General features: G+C 35.2%; 1 protein-coding gene across 3 annotated transcripts in view; it reads left to right on the top strand.

Moving 5' to 3' along the window:
• CSMD3 (CUB and Sushi multiple domains 3) overlaps nucleotides 1-26387 on the top strand; it is an 872847-nt gene that overhangs the window by 508108 nt on the left and 338352 nt on the right. For all 3 annotated transcript variants that reach the window (XM_036338167.1, XM_036338166.1, XM_036338165.1), the window contains 5 exons: nucleotides 1490-1672; nucleotides 6922-7248; nucleotides 10444-10638; nucleotides 22240-22378; nucleotides 26197-26384. In XM_036338167.1, the coding sequence (XP_036194060.1) occupies nucleotides 1490-1672; nucleotides 6922-7248; nucleotides 10444-10638; nucleotides 22240-22378; nucleotides 26197-26384 (1032 nt within the window). The remainder of the gene's footprint in view (nucleotides 1-1489; nucleotides 1673-6921; nucleotides 7249-10443; nucleotides 10639-22239; nucleotides 22379-26196; nucleotides 26385-26387) is intronic.

Here is a 26387-nt window from a genome sequence, read left to right as displayed (position 1 = left end):
TTCTTTGACAGTACAAGGTGTTCCAGTCTCATCTAATTCATCTCAGAAGCAGCCTTCCTGGTTCCTTTTAGTGAGAAATCATATTGAGGTCAAGATCTGGACATTCAATGTATTTGTTAGTATAGGGATATATTGCTTTTAGGACTCTTAGTGGATGTAGCTAGAAAATGCACAGACATATATGTGTGTATTTTTGATATATATGTGTATTTATATACACATACTCATGTCTAGATCTATTTATCATCTTTTTATGTATCTATGTTTATATTTTAAACATGAGTTTCCAACAACTCACCCAATTTTACTTCAACCACCTCAGGATTCTTTGTAGCCTTCCCTTTTTCCACAACCCCTTATTGATAGTGAAAAGTTTGGCTACCATTATTACTTTTTAAAATATATTTTTATTGATTTTAGAGAGGAAGGGAAAGGGAGAGATATAGAAATAGCAATGATGAGAGAGAATCATTTATCAGCTGCCTCCTGCATGCTCCCTACTGGAGACTGATCCCACCACCTGACCAGGAATTGAACCATGACCTCCTGGTTCAACCACTGACCCACACCGGTCAGGCTGGCTACCCTTATTTTTAATGCATTTGTGATTTGCTCAATTCCTTCATGTATAATTAATTACCCAACATTACTGGCTGCCTCCTTGGCCTTACTTCTACTTGCTTGGCTCTCAGCCACACCATCACCTACTTGACCTCAAGATGTCTTCAAGCCCTGGCACCACCATCACTGCCTCTGCTATAGGCTGAAAATTTGTGTCTCTATAAAATTCATATCTTGAAACCTAACCCTCAATGTGTTGGTATTTGGGGAAAATACATATGTACAAGGTGGAGCAAAAGTAGGTTTACAGTTGTTCATATGGAAATAATACAATAATTAGTAAATAATAATGTAAGAATAAACTTTGTCTCGCGTACTCACAACTGTAAACCTACTTTTGCCTCACTCTGTACATATCTGTGTATGGATGAGTATATACACATTACAGACAGAAAATCTGAATTGTTTACAAATATATATTTTTATTGATTTTTAAAGAAAAAGGAAAGGACAGGGGTAGATAAAAACATCAATGAGAGAGGAAGTTATCGATTGGGTGCCTCCTGCATGGCCTAGGTATCAAGTCTGCAAGAACCTACAAGCTTTTGGTTTCTGGGTCGTAATCAACCGCTGAGCCACACCAACTGGGTCAGAAAATCTGAATTTTGTCATAACTGTTCTGTAAGGGGCAGTGACAATAGCTCTGATAACCTCAGTTTCCCCTAAATCAGAGAAATACACTATTTCCTACATCATTTTATCAAAACAATCCATAAGAGTAGCAAAAAAATTAATAATAATAATATCAGATAATTTTCATCCTTTTCTCTGAAATAGCTATATAGAGTGCACATATACTAACTAAACTGGATGTATGGATATCAAATGCCTGAAGCCCTTGGAAAATGACTCTAATCTATTTTTACAGAAATTGAAAAAGAAAGTTGTGGCGATCCTGGTACACCTTTATATGGAATTAGAGAAGGCGATGGATTTTCTAATCGTGATGTTCTGAGGTTCGAATGCCAGTTTGGGTTTGAATTAATTGGAGAAAAATCCATTGTTTGTCAAGAGAATAACCAATGGTCTGCAAACATACCCATCTGTATCTGTGAGTACCAAATGCTTTCTTCCAGATAGCATATGTTACCCTGTCCTTGCATATAATTGTTTTTGTAATTAATTTCAAAGAGCTGGAACCGTGTAATTATTTTTGAATGAGTAGCACTTTGTGATACTATCTTTAACAAATGTGTTTATGCCAAATAAATTTCATTACAGATTTAAATAAAGTTAACAAAGTTTACTTGGTAATTGCAAAGTATATATTACATGTTCTCATAACACTTTATTGGTGGCACTTTATACTTTATAGATAGCATACTTATTATGGAAATTATACATCTGAACTAATTCTAATAAACTCATTTATTTTCACAAGATAGTATATGCTTAGTTGCAAACAAACTTAAAATATTTCTAGCTTATATTTTGTGCATAATGCCTTAACTTATTTTTGCTTGTAGATGCTCACATTAATGCATATTTATGTGCCATTTATTTATATTGTACAGAATAAAATGCATTAATGTTTATGAAATATAGTATGCTTAGATTAAAATAATGTATTTTTTCAAATACATTAAAATGTTCCAATTTAACTGCAACAAAAATATAATCTGTATTATATACTGAGGCATATTTAGGTTCAATTAAATACTGTCTTCATTATCAACAAATACAACTTGCCAGGTGTGATTGCAATATTAAAAATTTTGAATTTTAATTTTGAATATTCCCAGATGAAAGCATATAAGCCAATAACAATTAAAGTAAAAGTAATTTTTCTAGTTTTTAAATATGGCTTTTCATCTGTATTCAACTTATAATGTTAATGCTTTTTATTTGTGAAATCCTGTATTTCCTGCAAAGACATTAGCACAAACCTTACTTCAATATTTCCTGGTTTAAAAAAAAAAACCTACATTTTACCTGATTATAATATATGCCTTAAAATACATTTTCTATTGTTGGAAATGTTGATTATTTAACATTTTAAAATTATTTAACACTTTCAAAAGTGTAAGTGAACTTTTAAAGTGAATACAAGCCAAATAATTCCTGATATATATATATATATGGCATAGTAAAAAAATACAAAAATACAGAAACTAACAAATATGCATTGCTGTTTCTCATTATAGTGTTCTAGATACATATTGCTGTGATAACTTATCTTACATTTCAGTAAAATGGGTATTTTTAGAATCGGGCAGAAATTTCCCTAGTTACAGTATATTTGTATTGTTCTTTGGGAAATCTAGGAGAGGAAGATTGCACAGGCCCTCCTAAGTGGAACTTTTTCAGTGTAGGGACAGTGTTCATTTTTAATCACTATCACCTTGGGAAGTTCCTGTTGTGGGAGAATAAAACACATTAGATAGTCTGATTCAATTATATCAGCAGCATCTAAAGCTTAGTAATATTTCAAAAGATTTTAAGTTGAAGATCTTTAGTTCTAGGTGTTCTTCCAAGGAGATAATGTTGGTGTAATATTGGATACTCATATTAATGTAATATATCACATAAAAATGATAATACTATATAGCTTTAATAAATGATAAAATGCATTTAATAAAATACTTAAAATATGCTAACTAAAACAAATTTTAAAACTTTGGAAATGTAAAGAACACTTTTCACTATTTTAAAGAAAATTAAATCTTTCATCCTGATATATGTGACAATATTTTTCTTATATACCAACAATAGCTAATTTAAAAGTGTAATTGGAAGAGAATTTATTCACAAAATAAAGTTATAAAAATATAGAAAGATCCTTACATAAAACCAAATACCTCATAGAAAAAAAAATATCAACTTATTAGGGAAGGAAATAATGAAAAAAATAAACACCATGTTCCTGAATGAGGAGACCTTATATTAAATATGAGAATTATATAGAAATGCTTTGAAATTTCAATTAAAATTTCTAATATAAATTTTTGGCGATTTGACCTAATGTATTGACATACAGATAGATTTTAAAAACAGGCCAGAATATATGTTTATGTAGATACCAAATTTATGTGGATAATAAAGATGTTTATGTGGATACTATAGCATTTTATTACCATAAAATCAGTGTGGTGCTCACAGACATATAACACTGGGTCAAAGGAAGTCACATAAAAATGGAATCTATAATAATAAAAGTGTAATATGCTAATTAAACTGGACAGCCAAATGACCTTCCGTGTGTCCTTCCAGTTGACCTTCTGGACAAAGCCGAGGCTGCGAGGATCAAGCCCCTTGCACGAATTTCATGCATCGGACCTCTAGTCTAATATAATTGAGGCTTTAGACTATAGTAGCCCCCCTTATCTGAAGGATGATATGTTCCAAGGTCTCTCAGTGGGTGCATGAAACAATGGGCTGTATCAAATGCTATATATATTGTTTTTTATACATACACTATAGGCCTGGTGCACAGGATTCATGCACTAGTGGGGAGTGTGGCCTGCGGGGATTGGCCTGCTCTGGGAACACTGCTCATCCCGGTTAGCCAAGCCGTGCTCTCACTGTGAGAGCACACTGACCACCAGGGGGCGGCTCCTGCATTGAGTGTCTGCCTCCTGGTGGTCAGTGCACGTCATAGCGACTGGTCGACCAATTGTTCTAGTCGTTCTGCCATTTGCTTGCTGGGCTTTTATTATATAGGATAGCTATGGTAAAGTTTAATGAATAAATTAGGCAAAATAAGAGATACAAATCTCTATATAAAAGCCTAAGCAACCGAACCACCGAACGACCAAACGACTGGTTGACTGGTCGCTATGATGCACACTGACCACCAGGGAGCAGACGCTCAATGCAGGAGCTGTCCCCTGGCGGTCAGTGTGCTCCCACAGCCAACCTCCCGTGGTCCCTCCCACTGGCCAGCCCCCCAGATCAGCCCCGATGAGGGTGGGGGAGCAGCCAGCCAACCTCCTGCAGTCTCCCCCCCAACCAGCTGACCAACCTCTCATGGTGCCTTCCTCCATTTTGCCCCAATGGAGGGGACCTGGCTTGCCAACTTCTCGTGGTCCCTCCCCCAGCCAGCTGCCCCCCCCGCCCATCAGCCCCTATCGCCATCAAGAAAAGGGACCCCACCTGTGTATGAAGCTGTGCACCAGGCCTCTAGTAACTAATAATAAAATAGAAAAGTGGTCACATATAATTGCATGTGATAAAAGTGAATGTAGTCTCTTCCTCAAAATATTGTATTGTACTCACCTTTTCACTTACAGGAAGCACTTTATGGCTTCTCTTTGGTGTATCTGTATTGCCAGCATCACCACTCTTGTGCTTTGGGTTCCTTATGAAGTGGAATAAGGGCCACTTGAACACAAGCACTATGATACTAATTCCTAGACCATGTATCTGATAACCAAGAAGGCTGCTCAGTGACTAATGGGCGGGCAGCATATACCAGTGTGGATAGCTGGACGAAGGATGACTCACGTCCCTGGCTGGATGGACCAGGACTGATGGGATTTCATGAAGTTTACTCATAGTGACCCACAATTTAAAATTTATAGGGTGTTCACTTCTGGAATTTTCTATTTAATATTTTCAAACCAAGATTGGCTGTGGATAATGGAAACCTGGAAAATGAAACCAAGGATACGGGGGCTACTATGTAATCTAGACTTCTACCTAGCTTTCTGATGAGATCAGAGTGGTAGATTTTGGACAGCTCTTGCTCCAGGTGGGGATCATTTAGATCAGAGATTGACAAACGAAGGACTGTGGTCAAATCCAGCCTGAATCCTGGTTTTGTACATAAAGTTTTGTGGGAACATAACCACTTACTTTCCCTTACCTGTTGTTCATGGCTGCTTTCCTGTTTGCAGTGGCAGAGCTAAGTAGTTACAAAGGAGACCATGTGGAGTGTATAGGCAAAGCATTTACTATCTGTCCCTTCGCAGAAAAAGTTTGCTGACCCTTAATTTAGATCAAGGCTATAGAATCAATGATTGCAGGATGCAGTCAGGTAAGAGTGTGAAAAGCGAACAAGAAGTGATAGGGAATTGTAGTGCATTAGAGAAGTTAGAGCTCCAGATTTTTTCCCCTTGAGTGTGAAATATGATGAATTTAAAGGTGATTTTATTTTTTTTTAGGCATAAGAAAAGAATAAACCAAACACATTTGCAGTCTGGATTCAGTCCCGTGGTTCTCAGTTTCCAAGTCTTGGTTTTAACTTCTAACATAATTACATACGGAAAAAGCAAATTGAAATTAAATAGTATATATAAAAATGATAAATTTTATAATTTATATATTTTGATTATTCTTTTTGCATATCTTACATAAACTACATACATTTAGATATAAATTAATCTTTTTTTATTTCTGTAAAGAGATAGAAATTGGTCATTTTTCTATCAAATAAGAAAGGTAAAATAGTCACACCCTTTTATGCTGGTAGGGGTATTGTACTTACTAATATATTTGTTACATTTCAGTATAAATTAATACAACTTTTCTAGGCAGAAATTTAGCAAAATATTTTGAGGCATTTTTACCCTTTGTAAATAAAATTTGGTGCAAAATTGTATGAATTCAATTGTGTTAAAAACATGTAATAAAAACTGGAAGAAAATGCATCATTATATTAACTGATTTCCTCTGTGTGATCATTTACTTTTCTATTTTTTTAATCCTCCTTTTGATTTCTAAATATTCTATGTGAACCTTTAAGTCAGATGTTTTTAAAAGTTAAAAAAAGAAAGCTGGACGTGGGTGGGTACTTCGACTTAGTATGGTGTGAGAGTTTACTTGTTTTTCCAGTGTTAACCACAGGGGTGGCAATTATAAAAGTTAGTGTATTTCCTTATCTGTGTTATAAACTATCAGAGCATCCCTTGACATGGTAAGAATGAAACTCACCAATGCCACTGTTATTACAAATTTTATCTGGGCTACATCATCCCATTTCTATTAATAGTCACAAAATATTTTGTTGCCTTCAATTATTTCATAAGCATGTTGCTTTCTATGATATCTCAAAAGATTTCTCGAATATTATTTTTAAGTACAGGACCAAAATTGCCCAGCATTCTAACACAAACATCATAAATGTCTAAATAAATAGCTGTTATTGCTCCAATTATATTTTTGTGCATATTTAAGCATACAGTCATCTAAAATACTAGTTGCCATTTCTGATATGTAAAAAGGTAACTTTTATTTTCTGTCTTATAAGATATTTGAAACTGTTAGTATTTTTCAAGCTGTAATTGATTATCATGATTGTAGCATATAAGGTAAAATATGACTTTTTAGCATTTATTCTATTTTATAATCTTCTTTTCACAGTCCCTTGCCTCTCTAACTTCACTGCACCAATGGGAACAGTCCTTTCTCCTGACTACCCGGAAGGATATGGAAATAATCTAAACTGCATCTGGACAATAATCTCTGACCCAGGGAGTCGGATACACCTTTCTTTTAATGACTTTGATCTGGAATCTCAGTTTGACTTCCTTGCTGTTAAAGACGGTGACTCTCCAGACTCCCCAATTCTCGGAACCTTTACCGGGGCTGAGGTGCCCTCCCATCTTACTAGTAACAGTCATATCCTGCGGCTGGAATTTCAAGCTGACCACTCAATGTCAGGACGTGGCTTCAACATCACTTACAACAGTAAGTTCATGTTTTCCATATGACATATTTCTGCAAAGCTGAGCTAGACAGGAATCATGCAAACCAGCTTTCTTCTTCCATAGATGAGGAAACTTGAGCAAGTTATAAACATACTTGGGCTGGGGATGTTTATTTGGTCCTGATTGCCAACCATATTTTACTCCCTATTATGTATGAGAGGCCTGCTATTAAGGGAATATGTTTCAAATATCATTGTTATATCAGCCAGTATGTTAACTTATGTTATTAAGTCTTACAGTGGGGGCTTGACTTACGAGTTTAATTCTTTCCGTGACGGAGCTCGTAACTCAAATTACTTGTATGTCAAATCATTAAAGTGAATGAGTGAGTCACGTGATGCTGGGCTGATGTTGTGGCGTTCACTGTGACGTTCACTGCGCCAACTAGCGGTGGGGTATCTGAAGCTGGCACATACCCCGAATTTTAGCTCGCAACTCAAAGCAAAAAATCGGCCGAGAGACAGCTCTTATCTGGAAAAACTCATTAGCCAGGACACTCGTAAGTCAAGGCCCCACTGTATAAGCATAACCTCAAACCTACTATATATCACAAGTTTTGCTCTGTTATTAAAAGGGAGATAGAACTTTTCTTAAAATATTTATAAACCAACAGGAGACATTAACAAATAATAACAGCCCAGAATTATAATCTCAAAGACAAGTTCACATGGCAGGAAGCAACACGACGAAGGATTAATTTAGGGGCAGCAGACCACTGAGCTGATTTGGCAAAGCCACCAAGGAGGAAAAATACCAGCCCTTAACAATTAAAAATATGAGCTTTAAAGGGAAACTATGCAGCTTCAAGTCTTGGCTTTTCTACATATTCATGTTTAACAACTGAGCCTCAGTGTCCTCGTCACTGAAACCCTACTGGGTTTCTGTAAGGACTAAAATAGATGATGAATGTAAATAATTTAGACTATATGGTACTTAATAAATTATCAAAAAACATCAGCTCTTATTGTTTAGTTGGCTTTTGACTATTACTTTGACATTTGTTAGTATATTATTTTGTTTATTATATTGCTCTAGATTTGAGATGTCTTTGGGGTTATTTAGCTATTGTCTATCACTCATTCTTGTATTTCAAAACAATGGATATTCTTTTCCTGAAAAAAAAAATAATGGCATAAATATAACCAAAGGATGAATTACATAAAGGGAAAACTCTCTTAGTAGGTTAATATACTTAGATACTAATGCTTCTGTTTGTAAATGTTTTACCTGAAGCTATAGAATACTAGTGATTTTCCTTAAAACTACCACAATATCAGATATTAACCAACTTAATAAATTGATATTTAAGTGTCATGTAACAGTAGGATTTAGTTTTCTGCTCTTTACAAAAGAATTGCACCCCTTACTCATGTCCCTGTCCATTCCATTCTGAGCTTTGGCATTTAGTAATAAAACACACTTACTGTCTTTTCAAAGTGTCACTAGTGGTGAATACTGTTGCTAATAAGTGTCAACATGTAATTGCATAACATTAAATTGGTGATGACGTGTGTCAGAGAGACTTGCTATTTACAATTGTTGCTTTATCTGGAAGTCCTTTTTGAATTTAATTATATAAATATATATATATAGTTATAGGGTATCCAAAAATGTATATACAGTTTTAATAGCTGATAGCTTGATTTTGAAAATGAAATGCATTTTAATAAACAGTGTCTCTATAATTATTCAAAGTGTGTGTGTATACATTTTATGGGATATCTTATATTAATAATTTTCAGTTTGTCTTAAATGAGTATTTTTTTACTTCAATGTTTTGGCATCTTCAGGGTATTATGGAAATATGCCTCCTTGTTTCCCATTTTGTTTATCTAGTAGATAATTTAATTCAGCATATGTAAATTCTTATATTTAGTGTTTACTACTAAAATTTTTATTTATTCCTAAAAAATACCTATCAAGAATTTTGTATAGGAGCTACTAGGCTTAAGCAAAAATGTGTTTAAAAGCACAACAGAAAACAATGATTCGATATGTGTACCTAAAAAGTATATTTTATATATTATAGAATGTAATATTGTTTTATACTGTTTAACTTAAAAATGAGAATGGATAGTAAAGTTATATAATTCATGAAAAATATCAAAGTGATGATTAGTGAGAATATTTAGAATAACTGCATGTACTTACGCAGTCTGAATATAATAATGTGAAGTTATAAACCCTTTGTAAAATGTTTTGTACATTTAACCTTAGCTACTTTAAATATTCTTCTATTTATATTATACTAGTTTAAAAATTTATAGTACATATTGGGTCATCCAGATAAGAAAGGAGAAAAATTTGTAGTCCTCATGCAATCTATAATCTCTGAGAAATTAAAAAAATACATTGTCATTCCACTTCTGCTACTTGCTGGAATGAGCTAAAAAATACACACTATCCTATTTTACCTTGTCGGAGACACAAGGTTCTGAATTCAAGAACTCACATTCTCTTGAGAGACAGACATATAACCCAAGATACAATATGTTGTTGAGAAAAAATGAAAACCACACCAGCAGATAAATTTCAGTCCTATCTTTGATCTGAGGCAAGCTCTTTAGCTTTTTCTGAATCTCGCAAAGTGGTGATACTTTGCTCAGCAGGCCGTTCTAAATGTTAAATGAGATAATACCATTTCTAAAGCTCCTATCATAGAGCCTAAAACATGGTGATTATGAAGAGTTATCTCTTTTCCCTTTTCCCAGTTGGCAGAAAATAGGTGACATATGGCAAATGATAAAGAACTTGTAAGACCTTCATGCTAGATTGAAACATTTCACTTTAATTCCCACAATGAGACGATTCCTTCATTCCAAACAGTGGCTCATAAGAAAAGTCTGCAGTGGTATAGAGTTAACTGTTCTGTATTCACATTTGTTGGAATTCTGACTAGCTTTTACTGAAAATTTTAGCATAGACTAAGCCCAATAGTGTCCAGAAATAAGCAGAAACAGTTCTATTTTGAAATCTTATGAAACTAACATTTTAAAGCCATCACTACTATTGCACATTACAGATTGGGCAGAGGAGAGCCTCCAATTTTTATTTATTTATTTATTAAATAAAGGCTTTTCTAGATATAAAGATAACTTTTTAAAAATCAGTTTTTCTCACCCCAGGTACACAAACGATTCTCTCATACTGTTTGTTTTTGTTTGCTGTTCTCAAGCATTTGGGCATAATGAGTGTCCTGACCCTGGAATACCAATCAACGCAAGGCGGTTTGGGGACAACTTTCAATTGGGAAGTTCGATTTCAGTCATTTGTGAAGAAGGATTTATTAAAACCCAGGGAACGGAAACAATTACATGTATTCTCATGGATGGAAAAGTGATGTGGAGTGGACCAATTCCAAGATGTGGAGGTAAGCACAATGGCCAATGAAAAATATAACACCATCATGATTATGCCCTAGAGACCATAACAGGAAATGCATTGTTCTGCCAGAACTGTTGTGGTCTTTTTCTTGAAATATGAGTTTTATATATTATACATATAGTAATTAAATAAATTATACTTTTAATTTTCCATGTTAAAATAATTTTTAGAAACATTTTAGAAGTTTCCTTTAAAAAGAGTTCTTAGGAAAAGATACACATTAATAAATGGTAAATATTGATTACATGTGAAAATTCTCTTTAGTATACTTTATAGTTATAGTATATTACACTTTATATAGTTCTATTCATTATTTTTTAGTATTTTAACCATTCTTGGTATAAACTTACTTAATTTTCAAAAATGTGCTATTATTAATTACAATAAATTTATGCTAATGAAGCCATTATTTAAAGTTTATAATTTTTGTAGGCATGGTTTGCTATTTTTTTTTTCAATTTAATTGGCCCAATAAAATGTAGTCAAGAAAGTTCAGGACAATATATATGTGTTATATATAATGTTTGGAAGTATATATCTTTGAATATATATACTCATATAAAGTCATAAATTATATTAGTAAGAATGAAGGATGATCATAGGAAAAATAAAATGCTTCAAGTATATAGATAGTATATCAATTTAGGATCTATAGGAATATGGGTGGGGGCTTTATTTAAGAATTATCACAGTAGGAATTAACATCCTAAATTCTACTATTTTCCTTCCACTCTCGTACTTACGGTTATAAATCTATTTTATCAAAAAAGATATAGTAGAGCTTTTACTAAGATATTGATGAACTATAACCAAAAAACACCTTTTAATAAATCACCCTGTAATGATTAGGTGATAATATTTTAATGTTTTCTTCTTTTTCTTGCTTTCTCAATTTTTATTTTTACCTGTGCCCAAATTAACAATGCAACCTGTGTGTTCTCAGTTCCTAGTTGATAAATTGAGAATATTCACTATGTACTATTAAGAAGTATAGCAGACTTAATTGAGTAATACAGCCTTTATCTATACATGCTGAGTTTCATTGAATGAACATTTCATGATGTCTCATGATGAAGTAATCCAGACATGCGATTATGTTTTCCTATTAGCCCCTTTAATTTCCTCCCTCCTTTTTTAATGCCTTTCTCATTTCTAATACCTGGGGTGCGGGAGGGGGCAAACGAGATGACTTCACTGTTCTCCAAACCTCAAATGTTATAGGCTTATAGTAGGGGCTGCCTTGCCAAGGGTTATGAATGTGCTATTTTGTTTTACAAACATAATGGATTTGCACAATAAAGGACTGAAATAAAAAGGGAAAGTGGAAAGTAATGTTTAATTTTGCTCAACATTCTTTGCCCCTTAATTCATTTCTTATTTTAGCACAGTTCCTGAACTAGACTTGGGGAATCAGTCAGGAAAGCCTTTGTTAGTATTTGAAGGAAAAGTGGGAGGAGGGAGAAAGGCATTTGTTTCAGGCAGAAGGAACGGCACTGGTTCCATGTGACTGGAGTGGAGAACAGGGGTTTGGTGAGTAACCAGTGGGGTCAGGAGTATGACCTGCTTCATAAACAATGCTAAGCAGATTCAGAATTATCCTGTGGGAAGCCACGTCAGCTCACAGGTGACTCGACCTGCGCCTCTCTCTCCCCACACTGGGAGCTGTTTACAGTCCCAGTGGACAGGCACAGAGACCACCTCCAGGTCATTGTTGAGGCTTGTTGCCTTACTTTAGTGTTGGTTTAGGAGCTGCTTGGTGCCTAGCTGCACGGAGAGGTACAAATAATGAGGTTGATACAACAAATCACTTTATGAATTTCTGCTTAATATGAGAAAGCGATTTCAGTGATCATTTTCACTGTGAAAAACTAACGGTATTAAACTTTTAAAAATAAGTAAAACAAAATATTTAGAACTATCATTGGTCCTAGGCCAGTAGGGCCCTCAGAAATCCTAATAAGAACTTGATGAAAGTTTCTGAAGTAAAAGAATCTTTTTCTTCTGCATGTGAGTGAAGTTACACGCAGTTGGTTGACCTGCCAAGTTCTAGATCGAACGCTGAGGTAGGGACATCACTCAGGATAAGGTTGAAGCCGAAAAGGCAGAATCATGGTGGGCTGGAAGCACTCTGACCACAGCATTCGCCAGGGTACCTGCCATACCAGGCCGTGTTTGGAGCCAGTTTCCTCCCAATAAAGCAGAGTGCTGTCAACTCCTGTATAAATAAGAGGAGTTTCATTTCTTAGATTCTAATTAAGGATTGTAAAGAATTCCTTTAGCTTTGCCTTAATTCTACTTAGGTACTAACAACAAAAGCTTGAGATTAGTTGAGGAAAGCTTCTTTTTCACTGTTTTCTTTTTCTTTTTTTATAAATCACCCCTTCCCCCTTCGCCATTCTCCAGCCTTCCTCACAGCCACTTCCACTTCCACTGAGAACTATGTCTGGGAGCCCTCTGTTCTTGGTTCTTCAGGTAGTCCATATTTTGACAGAAAAGGTTTGCTTATCATTTATTATAGTTTTTCACTTAAAGCACTATCACTGCCTCCAATACATGCTTAATGTTTTTGCTAAAACTTTTTTATTATTATTTTATAGAATATGTTATATAAGTAAAATACATATTTACTTGTTCTAATTAATGCAAATAAATTTCTACTTACATTTTATTATCTTTACACAAAACATTCCAAAATCAAATGCATCATTAGAAGTTGCATATGTCTGGTAGGCTGCACTGAAAGGTGTGGGTTCCATTCCCAGCCAGGGCACATGTGGGAGGCAACTGACTGATGTTTCTCTCTCCATCTCCCTTCTTCTCTGTCTTGAATCAATGAAAAACATATTGGATGAGGATTTAAAAAAAAAAGTTGCCTATGTATATGGATTGCTGTGTGTTAAAGTTAAAAAGTAGGAAGTTATTTGTTTTAATTGGAATTTATAGAGCAAGGGAGATCAGTATAAAATGTTTTCATAAGGAAATCCAAGGCTTCAACCCACTCAAATATCGCCCTCTCCCTACAGTTCCTCTCTATCTCAATTATCTAGAAATTTAGACATATTGCCAAATTAGTGATTCACTCATGTCAACCAGTCTTCAACCTTAAAACTGTGGAAAATCTTTGAGAAAAGTGAAAGGAAACTTTTTATTTGCCCTAGTCCTTTAATAAGGATTGTTTAGACCAAAGGGAAATATGAGATCGTAATATGTTTCAGTTCTATGATCCCACAGCTAAACTTAGATTAATTTCAGATTGTTGAACAGAATTGGGTTATGTTTTTATTCACTGACCTGAAGTTCAACATTGATGTGAAACTAAGGATAGATTTAGCCTATCTTTGTTAAAATTTTAATCTTTCTCTAGATGGGTTGATCAAATTTTCTCATGAGTATCAAAGATTAGCTGTTTATTAAAGCCTTGTGATATTTCCGTTTTGCTAAATGGAAAACAAAATACATGAATCACTGTACTCAGCATTGAAATCATTGACTTTGAATTCCACAGTCAGCCTCACTGAGGCTAGTGACAATCAAGGGCCCCTATCATGCTTGGACTGTAGCCTAAATATAACTGTCCCTATCTGGGACGAGTCTCTGCCTGGTGTCCCCTTCAAAGATACATCCCAGAGCCATGAAGAATGGTGTAGATGGTTATCCCAGATCTCCTGGCACAGGGATTTTCGTGATGTACCACCTAGGACATTTCCTAAAAATCTCTCTCCACTAAAGTCTCCCACTCATAGCAGCTGCATAAACACTCTTCCTTTCTTGCTTAGTAGTCTCATCATGGCCCTGCTGCCCTTGCACTCATCTATTTTTCTCTTCAACACAGTCCATGCCCCCTGTTGGGCACCTGTGAGACTCCTCACTAAATCCAGAAAGTGAAATTTTTCTCTTTACAACCTTCTCCCTTGGAATTCTTCTTACCACACCCTTTTCTTTCTCAGAATGTGGACAGCATTACTTTCAGCAGCCTCTGAGGGCACTGCCAGGCTCACCCAGATTGCGTTTTTCAAAGTCCCTTCTACCAGCCTAGGTTCTGGGACATTTTGAAAAGGGAGGAAAGAGGCATGACATAACCACATTTAGTTTTATTTCTCTTTTCACCTGCATATGTGCGTAGTGTCTGTATGTCCTGACACATGGATAAAATGCTGCTTTCACTTTATTATCTTTGTCAAGGGAGTAGTGGGCAACTAGATTTCCTTTACTGCACCGAGTGAAGCAAACTGGAGCCCCTCCTGACCCTCAAATCCTGGAATCCTTTTATCAATGAGGAAAATCCCAGAAGATTTCCAGTCACTGGAATTTTCCTTGTGACCAGAACTGCTATATAAAAGACAAAATTTTAGGTAAAATATTGACCCACTCAGAGAGGCCGTCTTATTGGACTTTGGGAACCCCATTAGTTTTTGCCACCTACATTCTGCCTGAACAAAGGCCAATCCAAAGAGCTGAGACTGCCTTATTATCTAACCTCAAATGATCTTAGCATCCTTATTTGGGCTTCTTTCTTCATTGTCTCTTTTTACCATTTTTAGTTTAAAATCTGTATTTTGAGGCTTTCTTTCCTAAGTACAGCCACAGTTCAATCCTTTTTTCTCAGCTCTGGTTTGCTTCACCGGATTGATGACTCCCTTTGTAGGAGAGCTTGAGTCTGTGGTTATTTTGTGGATTGGCCATAAGTCCACCCTGCCATGAACTTGTTACAGGTGTTTCTGATCCTCCCATCTGTTCCTAACTTTTTCCTAGTGAGTGTCTAGCTTTTAACCATTTCTGAGTTTACCTTATATTCCAAACATATCATTCCAACAAGTTGCACTGAGCTCAAATTTCTCTGAATATTTATTCCCCCGATATGGTGAGGCTGACTGCCATTAGGAAGAGGTTTTGATGGGTCTGAGTCCACAGAGAGCGCCTGCTGCCCAATGCTGTAATCAGGAGTCAGGACCTCAGATGCTTACACTAGCAAGGCAGTAACAGAAACTCATTAGGTGAGAGGATGAAGCAGACTACCTACCTAAGTGTGAGGTGTGATTTCTCACTTTTTATAGAGACATAGTTATAAGTAAATATTTTTCTATTTAACAATAATAACAATAATTAATAATATAAGAAGGATATCATTGACAACTGACAAGTATTCTCATTAGCCCATTTAGTTCCTCATGAACAGGAAATGGCATGTTGTAAAAGGGAAATGGCTTGATGTAGTGATTACTAAGGTCACTTTACTTGGAAATCCAACAGCAGCCACTAAAGCCTGGGGGAGTGTGATAGGCTAAAGGAGTGAGTAGAAGCCATAGACTCTTTCCCTTTTGAGAAAACATCCCAGTGTTCCAAGAATTTGGTTGCACTTTGAACTTTCATAAGAACCATTCTCCAGAGAGTTATTTCATGGAAAGTCTTTTGAGTTTCCCCTTTTTGTAAATTTGTGTAACACTGCTCAAGGCTGATCCTCCTGCTCCCAGAGTCTAGCTGGCACGCCCTATCCTGAACTGTGCATTCTCCCCTGATTGTCATTTCAATCGCAGGGTAAGTCTGTACTATAGCCTTCGGGTTTGCATTGCTATTCTGCTGGTATCTGATTTCTTTCCACCATTTGTCAATACAATATTTACCAATAATTGAGCTGCCAATGTTGCTCAGTTGAGTAGTTTGACTTGATTCAGGAACTATAGTTATTCAAGAAGCATTAACAAATAATTTGTTATTTGTTAATGCTTCTTGAATAACTATAGTTCCTGAATTTGTTAATGCTCTCACCTAATGAGTTTCTGTTACTGCCTTGCTAGTGTAAGCATCTGAGGTCCTGGCTCCTGATTACAGCATTGGGCAGCAGGCACTCTCTGTGGATAATGGAGATTTTTACTTTGTCTTTTCTTTAGAATTAGAATAGAATAGTTTTATATGGTGCAGTAAACAGATGACTTATCTTTCTTAGCCATCTCTTCCCTTATTTTGCCATTCAAGGTGGCTGATACTTGTAAAAATCATCATCATCATCATCATCATCATCATCATCATCATCATCATCTTTCTCTCTCATGATTGTACACACAATTCTATCATAATGAAACTGTTCTTTCTTCTCAGTTTTATGTCCTTACTCATATGTATTCAGAGACTTTCCTCCATACTTAACCCTCAGGCTAACATAAGACCTACCCAATCCACTGTACTCTGCCCCCAGGAAAAATTAGTTAATCCATCCTAATAGTTTTCAGTTAAGATTCTGCCTCCTTGGAAGCTTGGTAAATGCAATCTTTTATTCATTATGAGAAATTATACATTGTCTTAAAAACAAAAAGAAGAGAGACATCAAGTTTTTGACTTATTTTCAAGCTAACCTCTGAGTTGTATTTCTATTTTATAAATGGCTGCTTTTGTATTTGCCAGTAATAAACCAACCAATGCATCCCAAAAGAAATGGAAAGAGATACCATCCCAGGAGACTCAGAGCAAAACACAGAAGTTCTCTTCCTAGGTGTCAGAGAGCGCTAAGTCATCTAGAACTTTTTGATTTAAAAAGCAAGACAGTTGGACATAAATTGTCTCCTACCTCTGTTTCAGTCACAGAAGAAAACTGTTCCTGGGTATGAGGATTTATTGTTTATTGATGAATGTCATTTTTAATACTACTAAACTGTACCCATACAGACTGAAAGATGAGAAGGATTTATTTGCTGACCAAAAATGAGAGTTGGGTTAAATTGTATTTATTATTTTGTTATAAAATCTGAACTGTATACCATTTACCTTTTTTAAAATGAAATGCCTCTTTATAGTTTAAAGCTATAAAATTATTCACGGGAAAAGAAATTATACAAGCCTAAAAGTTGTATATTTTCTTTTTAATATTTTATTTTATTGATTTTAATTTATTTTTATATATTTTTATTGATTTCAGAGAGGAAGGGAGACAGTGAGAGAGATAGAAACATCAATGATGAGGGAGAATCATTGAACAGCTGCCTTCTGCATGCCCCCCACTGGGGATCGAGCCTGCAACCTGGGCATGTGCCCTTGACTGGAATCAAACCTGGGACCCTTTAGTCCACAGGCCAATGCTCTAGCCCAGGGGTGGGCAAACTTTTTGACTCGAGGGCCACAATGTGTTCTTAAACTGGACCGGAGGGCCGGAACAAAAGCATGGATGGAGTGTTTGTGTGAACTAATATAAATTCAAAGTAAACATCATTACATAAAAGGGTACGGTCTTTTTTTTTTTTTTTTTTTTTTTTTTAGTTTTATTCATTTCAAACGGGCCGAATCCCGCGGGCCATAGTTTGCCCACGGCTGCTCTAGCCACTGAGATAAACCAGATAGGGCAGTTGTATACTTTTTAAATTTCATTTTATTAAATATATTATTCAGGCTCATTTATTTTATCTTCCTGATTTCTCCTCATGTCTTTGATCTCTGCTAGTGTGTGTTGTAGAGCTAGCTCATAGATTTTTTCTTCTCTATTTCCACTTACTCTATTAGTACTTTTTATCCAGTCTTCAACTTTAAATAACATCCCTGTACGGATGTCTCTCAAATTTAAATCTCCAGGTTAGTTCTTTTCCCTGACTCATATATTTGGCTTCCTACTTAAAGTGTCCACTTAGGCACCTCAAACTTATCCTGTCAGAAACTGATCTGATCACCCCCAATCACTCTAAACATGCTACTGTCACAAACTTTCTCCATCATCATTAATAGCACTCCCCTTTTCCAGTAATTCAGGCTGAAACTCTTGGAGTAATTCCTAACTCCTTTTTTTCTATAACAACCAACCATATGTAATCAATTAGAAAATTCTCTTAGCTCTATCTTTGAAATAGATTCAAAACCCATCTACTTCTTACTTCCTCCACTGCTGACAGCCTGGCATCAGCAATCATCATACCAACTCTTGTTTACTGTGATAGGTTCCAAACTGGTCTCCTGCTTCTGTTCTTATTACTATTCATGTCAGTAAAATTGGTTTGTTGTTCAGTTCACTTATTACCAGGGATTAATTTCTTCATAGTCATTTCTCCTCTGGGACTCAGAGACTCTGATGCATGTATACTATCTGCTTCTCTTCTTTTTATTTGGTTCTTTGTCTTTTATGCCCTTTGAACTGTAGCCAGCAATGCCCTCTTTGATCTAAAACAATCCCCTCAACAAAAATGGAAATGAAATACTTGCCTTCTGGATTACATGGTCATGTTCTTGAATATAATTAGGACATAATACATTCACTGGACTGCTTTAAAGATAAAGAGGATTACATTCAATAAAATATGTTGGAAGAGTTGGATAAATGCTATTGGCTCAAAGCTGTTGATTTAATTAAGACACTGAGTTAAGACTAATGAAAACAAGTTGTTCCTTCCTGGTAGAGACATAATATTTTGAATATTGTTATCATTGTAACATCCCTGACAAGAAAAACAAAATGTATAACAAGGTATAAAGGCAAACTTTCCATTTGTTTTGGAATTGATAATTTGGAGCTCTAGTTAAGGAGAAAAAGATTCAATATCCCCTTCCAAAATTATTGATGTCAAGATACCCCCTTCATGACTTATTATGTGGGTTCTAACTGACTCGACTCTCTCAATCATAATCTCAGACATCTGATTCCCAATTTATATAAGCATCAAAAGAAAAGAGAAAGCAAAATCTATATTAGTATGTATGTATGTATGTATGCTTAGGTCAAGTCCAAAGAGGTCATTTAAGCTAAAATAAAAGTGTATCTAAAGAAAATTATCAATTATCCTATATAATGAAAGCCTAATATGCAAATCAACCAAACAGTGGAATAACTGTTTGCTATGATGCGCATTGACCACCAGGGGGCAGACGCTCAATGCATGAGCTGCCCCCTGGTGGTCAGTGTGCTCCCACAGGGGGAGCACTGCTCAGCAAGAAGCTGGGTTCACGGCTGCCAGTGCAGCAGCAGTGGCGGGAATCTCTCCCACCTCTGCAGCAGTGCTAAGGAGCAGCGAGCAGGCAGGCGGTAAGGAGCAAGGGGTCCTGGACTGTGAGGGGCACAGGCTTGGCTGAGGCCTCCAACCCCCTCCCCCAGTGCACGAATGTCGTGCACCGGGCTTCTCATATAATATAAACAGTACGTGGATATGATAAAATTGTAAGGTTTGGGCAACTAAGTTATTGCCTTTCTATTTGTGTTGTTATTAAAACTATAGTTGGCATTTTATTTTTTTTTTCTCTCTCTCTTGAATGTTTAGTTTACACTTGGTGTCTCCTTATTCTGCCCTGCATTTTGTCCACTCCATACTCTGCTGCTGCTGCTACCATGGCGTCTCCATGTGCTCATTTTCCTGCCATGTACCTGCTTATCAATGTGATGGCGAGGCTTTCCTGACTGACCTGCACTGAGCATCTCTCTTAGGTGTCACAACCTCTTGGGGAGTCCAAGACTTACCAAGAATTTTTGTCAGAAGCTCTCCATATTTCCAGGACCTTCTCTCACTAAAATACTCTGCCATTTAACATTCAGTAATGTAAATAACTATTATGCACATAATTTCATTTTTGAGTCATTATAACAAAGAGTAAATTTACATTATAATTGTGAGTCATTATAACAAAGAGTAAATAGAAATGGTCTCCTTTAAAAGTCTTTTAAGAAATAATTAAATTCTACTAAGGAGGAGGGTTTAGTTTTATATGAAAGGATTTTTTTTCTCATACAAATAATAAATTTTGGCAATTTTACATAATGGTTTTTTCAAATTGACATTGTTCAGTAATGCTTGATTTCTAGGACACTTTATAACTATTTCCTATTTTCTTTGGGTTACACCAAATTATTTGAAGAATGAAAAAGTACAAAATAACATCTGGAGCAATCAGTTTTTATAAATTCTGTAAGGTAAGGCAGCAAGAAACATGTAAACAACAAAAATAAAAACACAGGGGATAGTTTAAATGGAAGGATTTAAAGAAAATAAAAATACAACATGGGAGGTCATTGGGAATGATCTCCGATGTGTTGAAAAGCTGATATACACTTATTGTTTTTCTTCCTGAATAATTTTCAACAATTCAAGTCCACTGTACTCCATTTTTTACTGTGTGTCCCTCCTGAAGGTACAGAGCAGACTAACGTAGCTGGGTGCAGAGGGAAGGGGAGAAGGTCAGAGTCTAGGCTAGAGAGTAAGCAACAGCTGATCATGCAGGGCCTTACTGATCAACGCAAAAAGACACCATTGAAGGGCATAGTCAGATTTGTGCTTTTAAAAAGCCACTTCGGCTCTAGTCTGGAGGATAGCTACTGTGAATGAAGAGACCACTTAGGACTGTCAGTTCGGAAGGTTTACTCCATGGAATGAGATGATGGTAATTTAAACTATTATAGCAGCTAAGGACTATAGAGATACAGAAATAAGAGTGAGCTTTGGGCCTGGCCAGTGTTGCTTAATGGTTGATCATTAACCTATGAACCAGGAGGTTATGGTTCAATTCCTGTCAGGGCACATGCCCGAGTTTCAGGCTCAATCCCCAGTAGGAGGCAGCCGATCAATGATTCTCTCTCATCTCTGATGTTTTTATCTCTCTCTCGCTCTCCCTTCCTCTCTGAAATCAGTAATATATATGAGCTTTGGACTGGATTGGATAAGGGAGTAAATGGAAGGATAATGGAAATAAGAAAGATGACTGCTATAGCTCTCTGGCTTATGCAACCCCATGGATGGTAGTTTCATTTATCAATACTACAAGGAATAATGGTACAGGACAGGTTTTGGGGTTTCATTTTGTAAAAACGGACTTGAAAGTACTTTGGAGACTTTCAAATCTTGTGAACTTTTGGCATGTTGCTCTTCTCAGAACTTCGTTTATCTACAAAATGAGCTGTTTACACTAAGAGACCTAATCAAGTTGTTACTGGAATTACAGTGCTATCATTATGGTTTCAATTGTGAGTGTAGGGAAAAGCAGAAGATGGAATACTTGATAAGTATTCAATAACCTGGATGCTAAAAGGAAAGGGATGATAATACATGTCTCGGACGGGGAATGGTGTGTTGAAACTTAATTTTAAGAACATTCTGACAGCTGGACTGAAGCAAGAGAGCCATTAGCAGATGGGAAGTCAGAGAAGATCAATGAATCAATGACAGCCTAAACAGTAGTAGGGACTTTGGAAAAAGGAAAATTAATGTTTTAGATAGTGTAGCATGAATTAGCAGTGTTTGGAAATGTAAATCAGAAAATGAGAGAGAAACAAACTAACATATTTTTCTCCCTAAGCTTTGAAGATGAAAAGGATGATAGAGGCACAAGAATGTATTTATGGGATATTATTGGGGGACTTGAACGATTAGTTTTTCTGACATGCTAAGTAGGTAGCTATGCCTTTTTCATTATTATTTCAGTTATGCCATATTTTTAAAAAGTAATTTACTTTTTTAAGGAAAATAATCATTCAATAGTAGAAGGACTGAATGCAATTTACTTTAAAAAATTTATAAAGAAGCATTTAATAAGTCTATGCAGAGATTCACTGTGCAAATCATAGTACTAGGAATAGTTCCTGCAACTTGTTCTCAAAGTTCTATTTTCACTCTCTGACTTCATTCCTCAGCTCCATGTGGTGGCCATTTCTCAGCTCCCAGCGGACTGATTCTCTCTCCGGGATGGCCAGGATACTACAAAGACTCTTTGAATTGTGAGTGGGTGATCGAAGCTGAACCCGGACACTCTATCAAAATTACATTTGAAAGGTCTCTGGAATTTTTTTTAACCTTAAAAGGATATTATGTAAAGGAATAGTTGACTTCCTCCATTTTATTTACCAAATCAATGTATAATTTTACTGCATTAGTCAGTTGTTATGCCTTGAATACTTCAGGTGATTGGCCCCCTTTTAACATTTCAGCCTGTTGTCAAGCTGTGTTGTATTTGTTTAATGCTGTATCAGCACTATTGAGATACGTAAGATGGACCTTTGAGCTTTAAATATATATGCACATTACTGACTAATGAACATGTGACTTTTAAATTAATGACTTGAGTTGTCCTATACTTTGAAGAGCCTGTAAATTCTGTACTAGATTTCAGGAGGCAAAGGTGCTATAACATATTCAAATCAATACCTCGTTGCAGTCTACAACAGTAACACTACACATACACCTACACTAACAAGTCCTTCAGAAAAATGACTCTATCAAATTAATGCGTATTAATGATTGGTTAGTTGAGATATTTCTTAGGAAAATTAGTATTACTGATTTTGAATTAGTATTACAATTATCTGTATGGTGAAAGATTGTAATATCATGACTAAAAGAACGAAGCTTCCGATCTGTGATTGGACCACTATTGAGAAATCCAAAGGATTAATATATTTCCCAATTATTAATATATTCCCAATTAATATATTTCCCAATTATTGTTCATTGCATTTCCAAATCCCTTTCTTTCTTTTTTTTTTTAAAGAAGAAATGAAAGAAACCTCTGTAAGGTTTCTTGTGATAAGCATATAAATATATTAATACAGTGGAATTAGGGTCTGATGATTGAATTTGTCAAATATGACAGATACACACAAGCCAGTAAGATTCTTGAGTTGGAGCTATTTGAAAGGAAAATTAAATATCTCCCATTTCTTCTTTCCCAAGACCCTTTAAGGGTATGCGATTTTGCTTTAGAGCTGTCTGTACTCCCATGTACTTCGTCAGAAAACCAGTCCCTTAAAATAATATTCATCTTAAAAAGCTTTCACATGGTTAATAGTAGCTCAGTATCAAAGATAGTTAAAAAATAAATGAGAGTTTTATCCATTGGGGTAGTGGCATAAAATAGTCACTTTGAAATCAGATAGATGAAATCATCTATCACTTCCTTGTTTTGTAAGACCTTATAATATCTTGGTGCTTCATTTTCCCCTTAAGATTGTTTTAAGAAACAAGTTATCTCTGAAGTATATAATAAGATTATGTTCTTGAAAAAACTCATTTCCTTCTGAATTCCAGCCAAGCTCTTTCAAGGATACTGCCAATTCTTTAATAGTCCCGCTCATTCAGAGAATATGTTTTAATAGAATGTTGTGCCAAATAATGAATTGTATTTATCATAAAGTTATGTTACTTGCTTTCTAGTACTCATGAATAACTTAAATCAATCTTGTTGAAAACATTTTTAAATATCAGATAATATAATTAAGATGGTGCCATAGATATTTTTTTATTTTATTTCTTCTAATATTGTCTAGTTGTAGCAATTGGTTAGAATTAATTTACAGAAATAAAACCTAAAGACATTACAAATATAAGCCATTGGTTAGCTTCTTTAGACTGCCTCAAACAGCTTAAATCAATGAAATCTTCAGAAATATAATTTTGTATCAAGTACAATGCAGAATGCCAGTAATGCCAATGGACATATGTGGTGGTTTGGAGCATTTGTCGCTTCCTAACCTAGTCAAACACAGTTAACAAGTCTTACCCTTCAACTATAGATAAGCTTTAGCTGTGCCTTCCCGCAGTGCCTGAATTTTCTCAGTCTGTGGCAGCCCCTCTTTTCCGTTTCTTCTACTCCTTTTCCCGTCTCCGACTGCTTGACCACACACTATCAGCGTCAGTCTTCCAGAGAGCAATTTTTTTTTTTTTTAATCACGAGAACTATCAGAATTTGGTCAAAACAGGTTTGAATTAACACCAAGAATGTTTTCAAAAGAACCAAAATTGGGTAAGATTAGATCCAGCTTCATTTTTTAATATCATCTAGTGGATTTATAAGTTATGATAAACAATAAATTTTTTAATGTCATCAACAAATGAACATTAGATTAAGACAATGAGAAATTTACACAAACAATTTTAAAATACAAAATGAAATTCAAATTATTGTGTAACCCTGTCCTATTCCCTTTGTTAGTATAATGCATTTTTATAGTTCCTTAGGGCAAATTTGTGATGATTTTCTATAAAAAGACTCACTCCAACTGAACAACATTCTCTGTATCACCAGTTACTGGTCCTATTCTATTAAGAATTAAGTCTCTTTATGGTTCAGTTCAAAGTAATCCCTGACTCTTCTGTGCATTTTAATTCAGTTATTATCAACTGACTAGCTATCAAAGTGAAACTCTGATTTCCATACTACAATAGAAGGACCACAAAACAACCAATTATGGATTCACAATGCACAGTTGCATGATTGTGCATTCTTATACAAACGCTTGTGTTCCTGTACACTTCCTATTCTAGATTACATTATTGGAAAAGTTATTTTAGACAAATATAACATATTCCAGGTTGCAAAATGAAAAGTATGATAAACGTATGAAATCCGTTCATTTTACTGTGTTGCTTAAAGAATGTAACAGTGGTACATATTGAAAGGTGTTCCAATTGTTCTTCTTAGCAGCATTAAATTACACACTTAATTTTGACTACTTGCATGCCATATTCATAATAATATCAGAGATTTTATAATGAAGTAAAGTTTTTAATTTTTAAATGTCCTACTCAATTGTTTTGACCAGGTTCTGAGTTTTACTTGTCTGCTTTTGTTTTTAAAGAATAACATAGTTTATGCCTGTAATGATGAAAAGACTGGCAGATATGACAGTAAAAGTGATTATTTGAACATTAGTGGACGTTTCAACTCAAAATTATTTCCTAAAGTGTACCAGAGATAACTCATTACTGAAAATGTAATGAAAGATACATTTTAAAAGGATGAAAATGCATGGTTAAAACTGGAATGTCCAAGTTATTGAGTGCCTTTTTGTCAATTTAGTAACAGCCCTAGAGAAAAGAAAGATACTTTTGTCATTAAAAAACATTGATTCATTCATTTATACTTATCTAATAAATATTCATTGCATGTCTGTTACATGCAAAGCATTGACAAAGCTGACACTGTCTGACCTCATGAAGTTTATAGACTCTTAAAGGAGACAGTTATTAAACAAGTGAACATGACTATGATTAATGTCACAAAAGACACTGTACATTGTGGCAATATAGCTAGGGAACTAACCTGTACTATGAAGTCACGGAAAGGCTTCCTGAGGAGATGGTTAAGCTGAATGAATACTGTAAGATCTGTAGGAAAACCTTGGTGAAAGTGGGAAAAGAATTTCCTGGTCTATAGGATCATTATGGGCAAGGAAATAAAATCCTCAGTTTTTTATGATTCCATGTGAAGTTTTTCCACAGCTAAGATTTCTGATCCAGATTTAGAATATAATCTGATCTTGAAGTGCATGGAAGAAATTAAAAAATTCCATTTTATTAGCATGTTTAGCGTGTTAAGCATGTTAGAAGGAGCTCTGTATTGATTGCAGTTTACAAAATAATGGTATCTTATTTTAAGAAATTGAAAATGGTGGGAGCAACAACAACCAAATATCTAAAACTAAAACTAGCCAGCATGCAGAGTGGTTAGGAACAGAGATACTTGGGTTTAATAAGCTAAAGCAAATTATAAAATGGTAAAAAAAAGTAAATAGTGATTGAAATAGCAATCTAAGGTATTATTTCCTATATAGTATTATGCTAATAAATATATTTTACGTGTCTCTTATTCTTAGATTTCAGACTGAACTAAATTATGATGTTCTGGAAGTTCATGATGGGCCAAATCTTCTATCACCCTTGCTTGGATCTTACAATGGCACACAAGTGCCCCAGTTTCTATTTAGTAGCAGTAATTTTATATACCTTCTATTTACAACAGACAACAGCCGTTCTAATAATGGCTTCAAGATTCATTATGAAAGTA

Source organism: Myotis myotis, unplaced genomic scaffold (assembly GCF_014108235.1).
Source record: "Myotis myotis isolate mMyoMyo1 unplaced genomic scaffold, mMyoMyo1.p scaffold_m19_p_16, whole genome shotgun sequence".
NCBI lineage: Eukaryota > Metazoa > Chordata > Mammalia > Chiroptera > Vespertilionidae > Myotis > Myotis myotis.
This window is presented reverse-complemented; position numbering and strand designations above follow the sequence as displayed.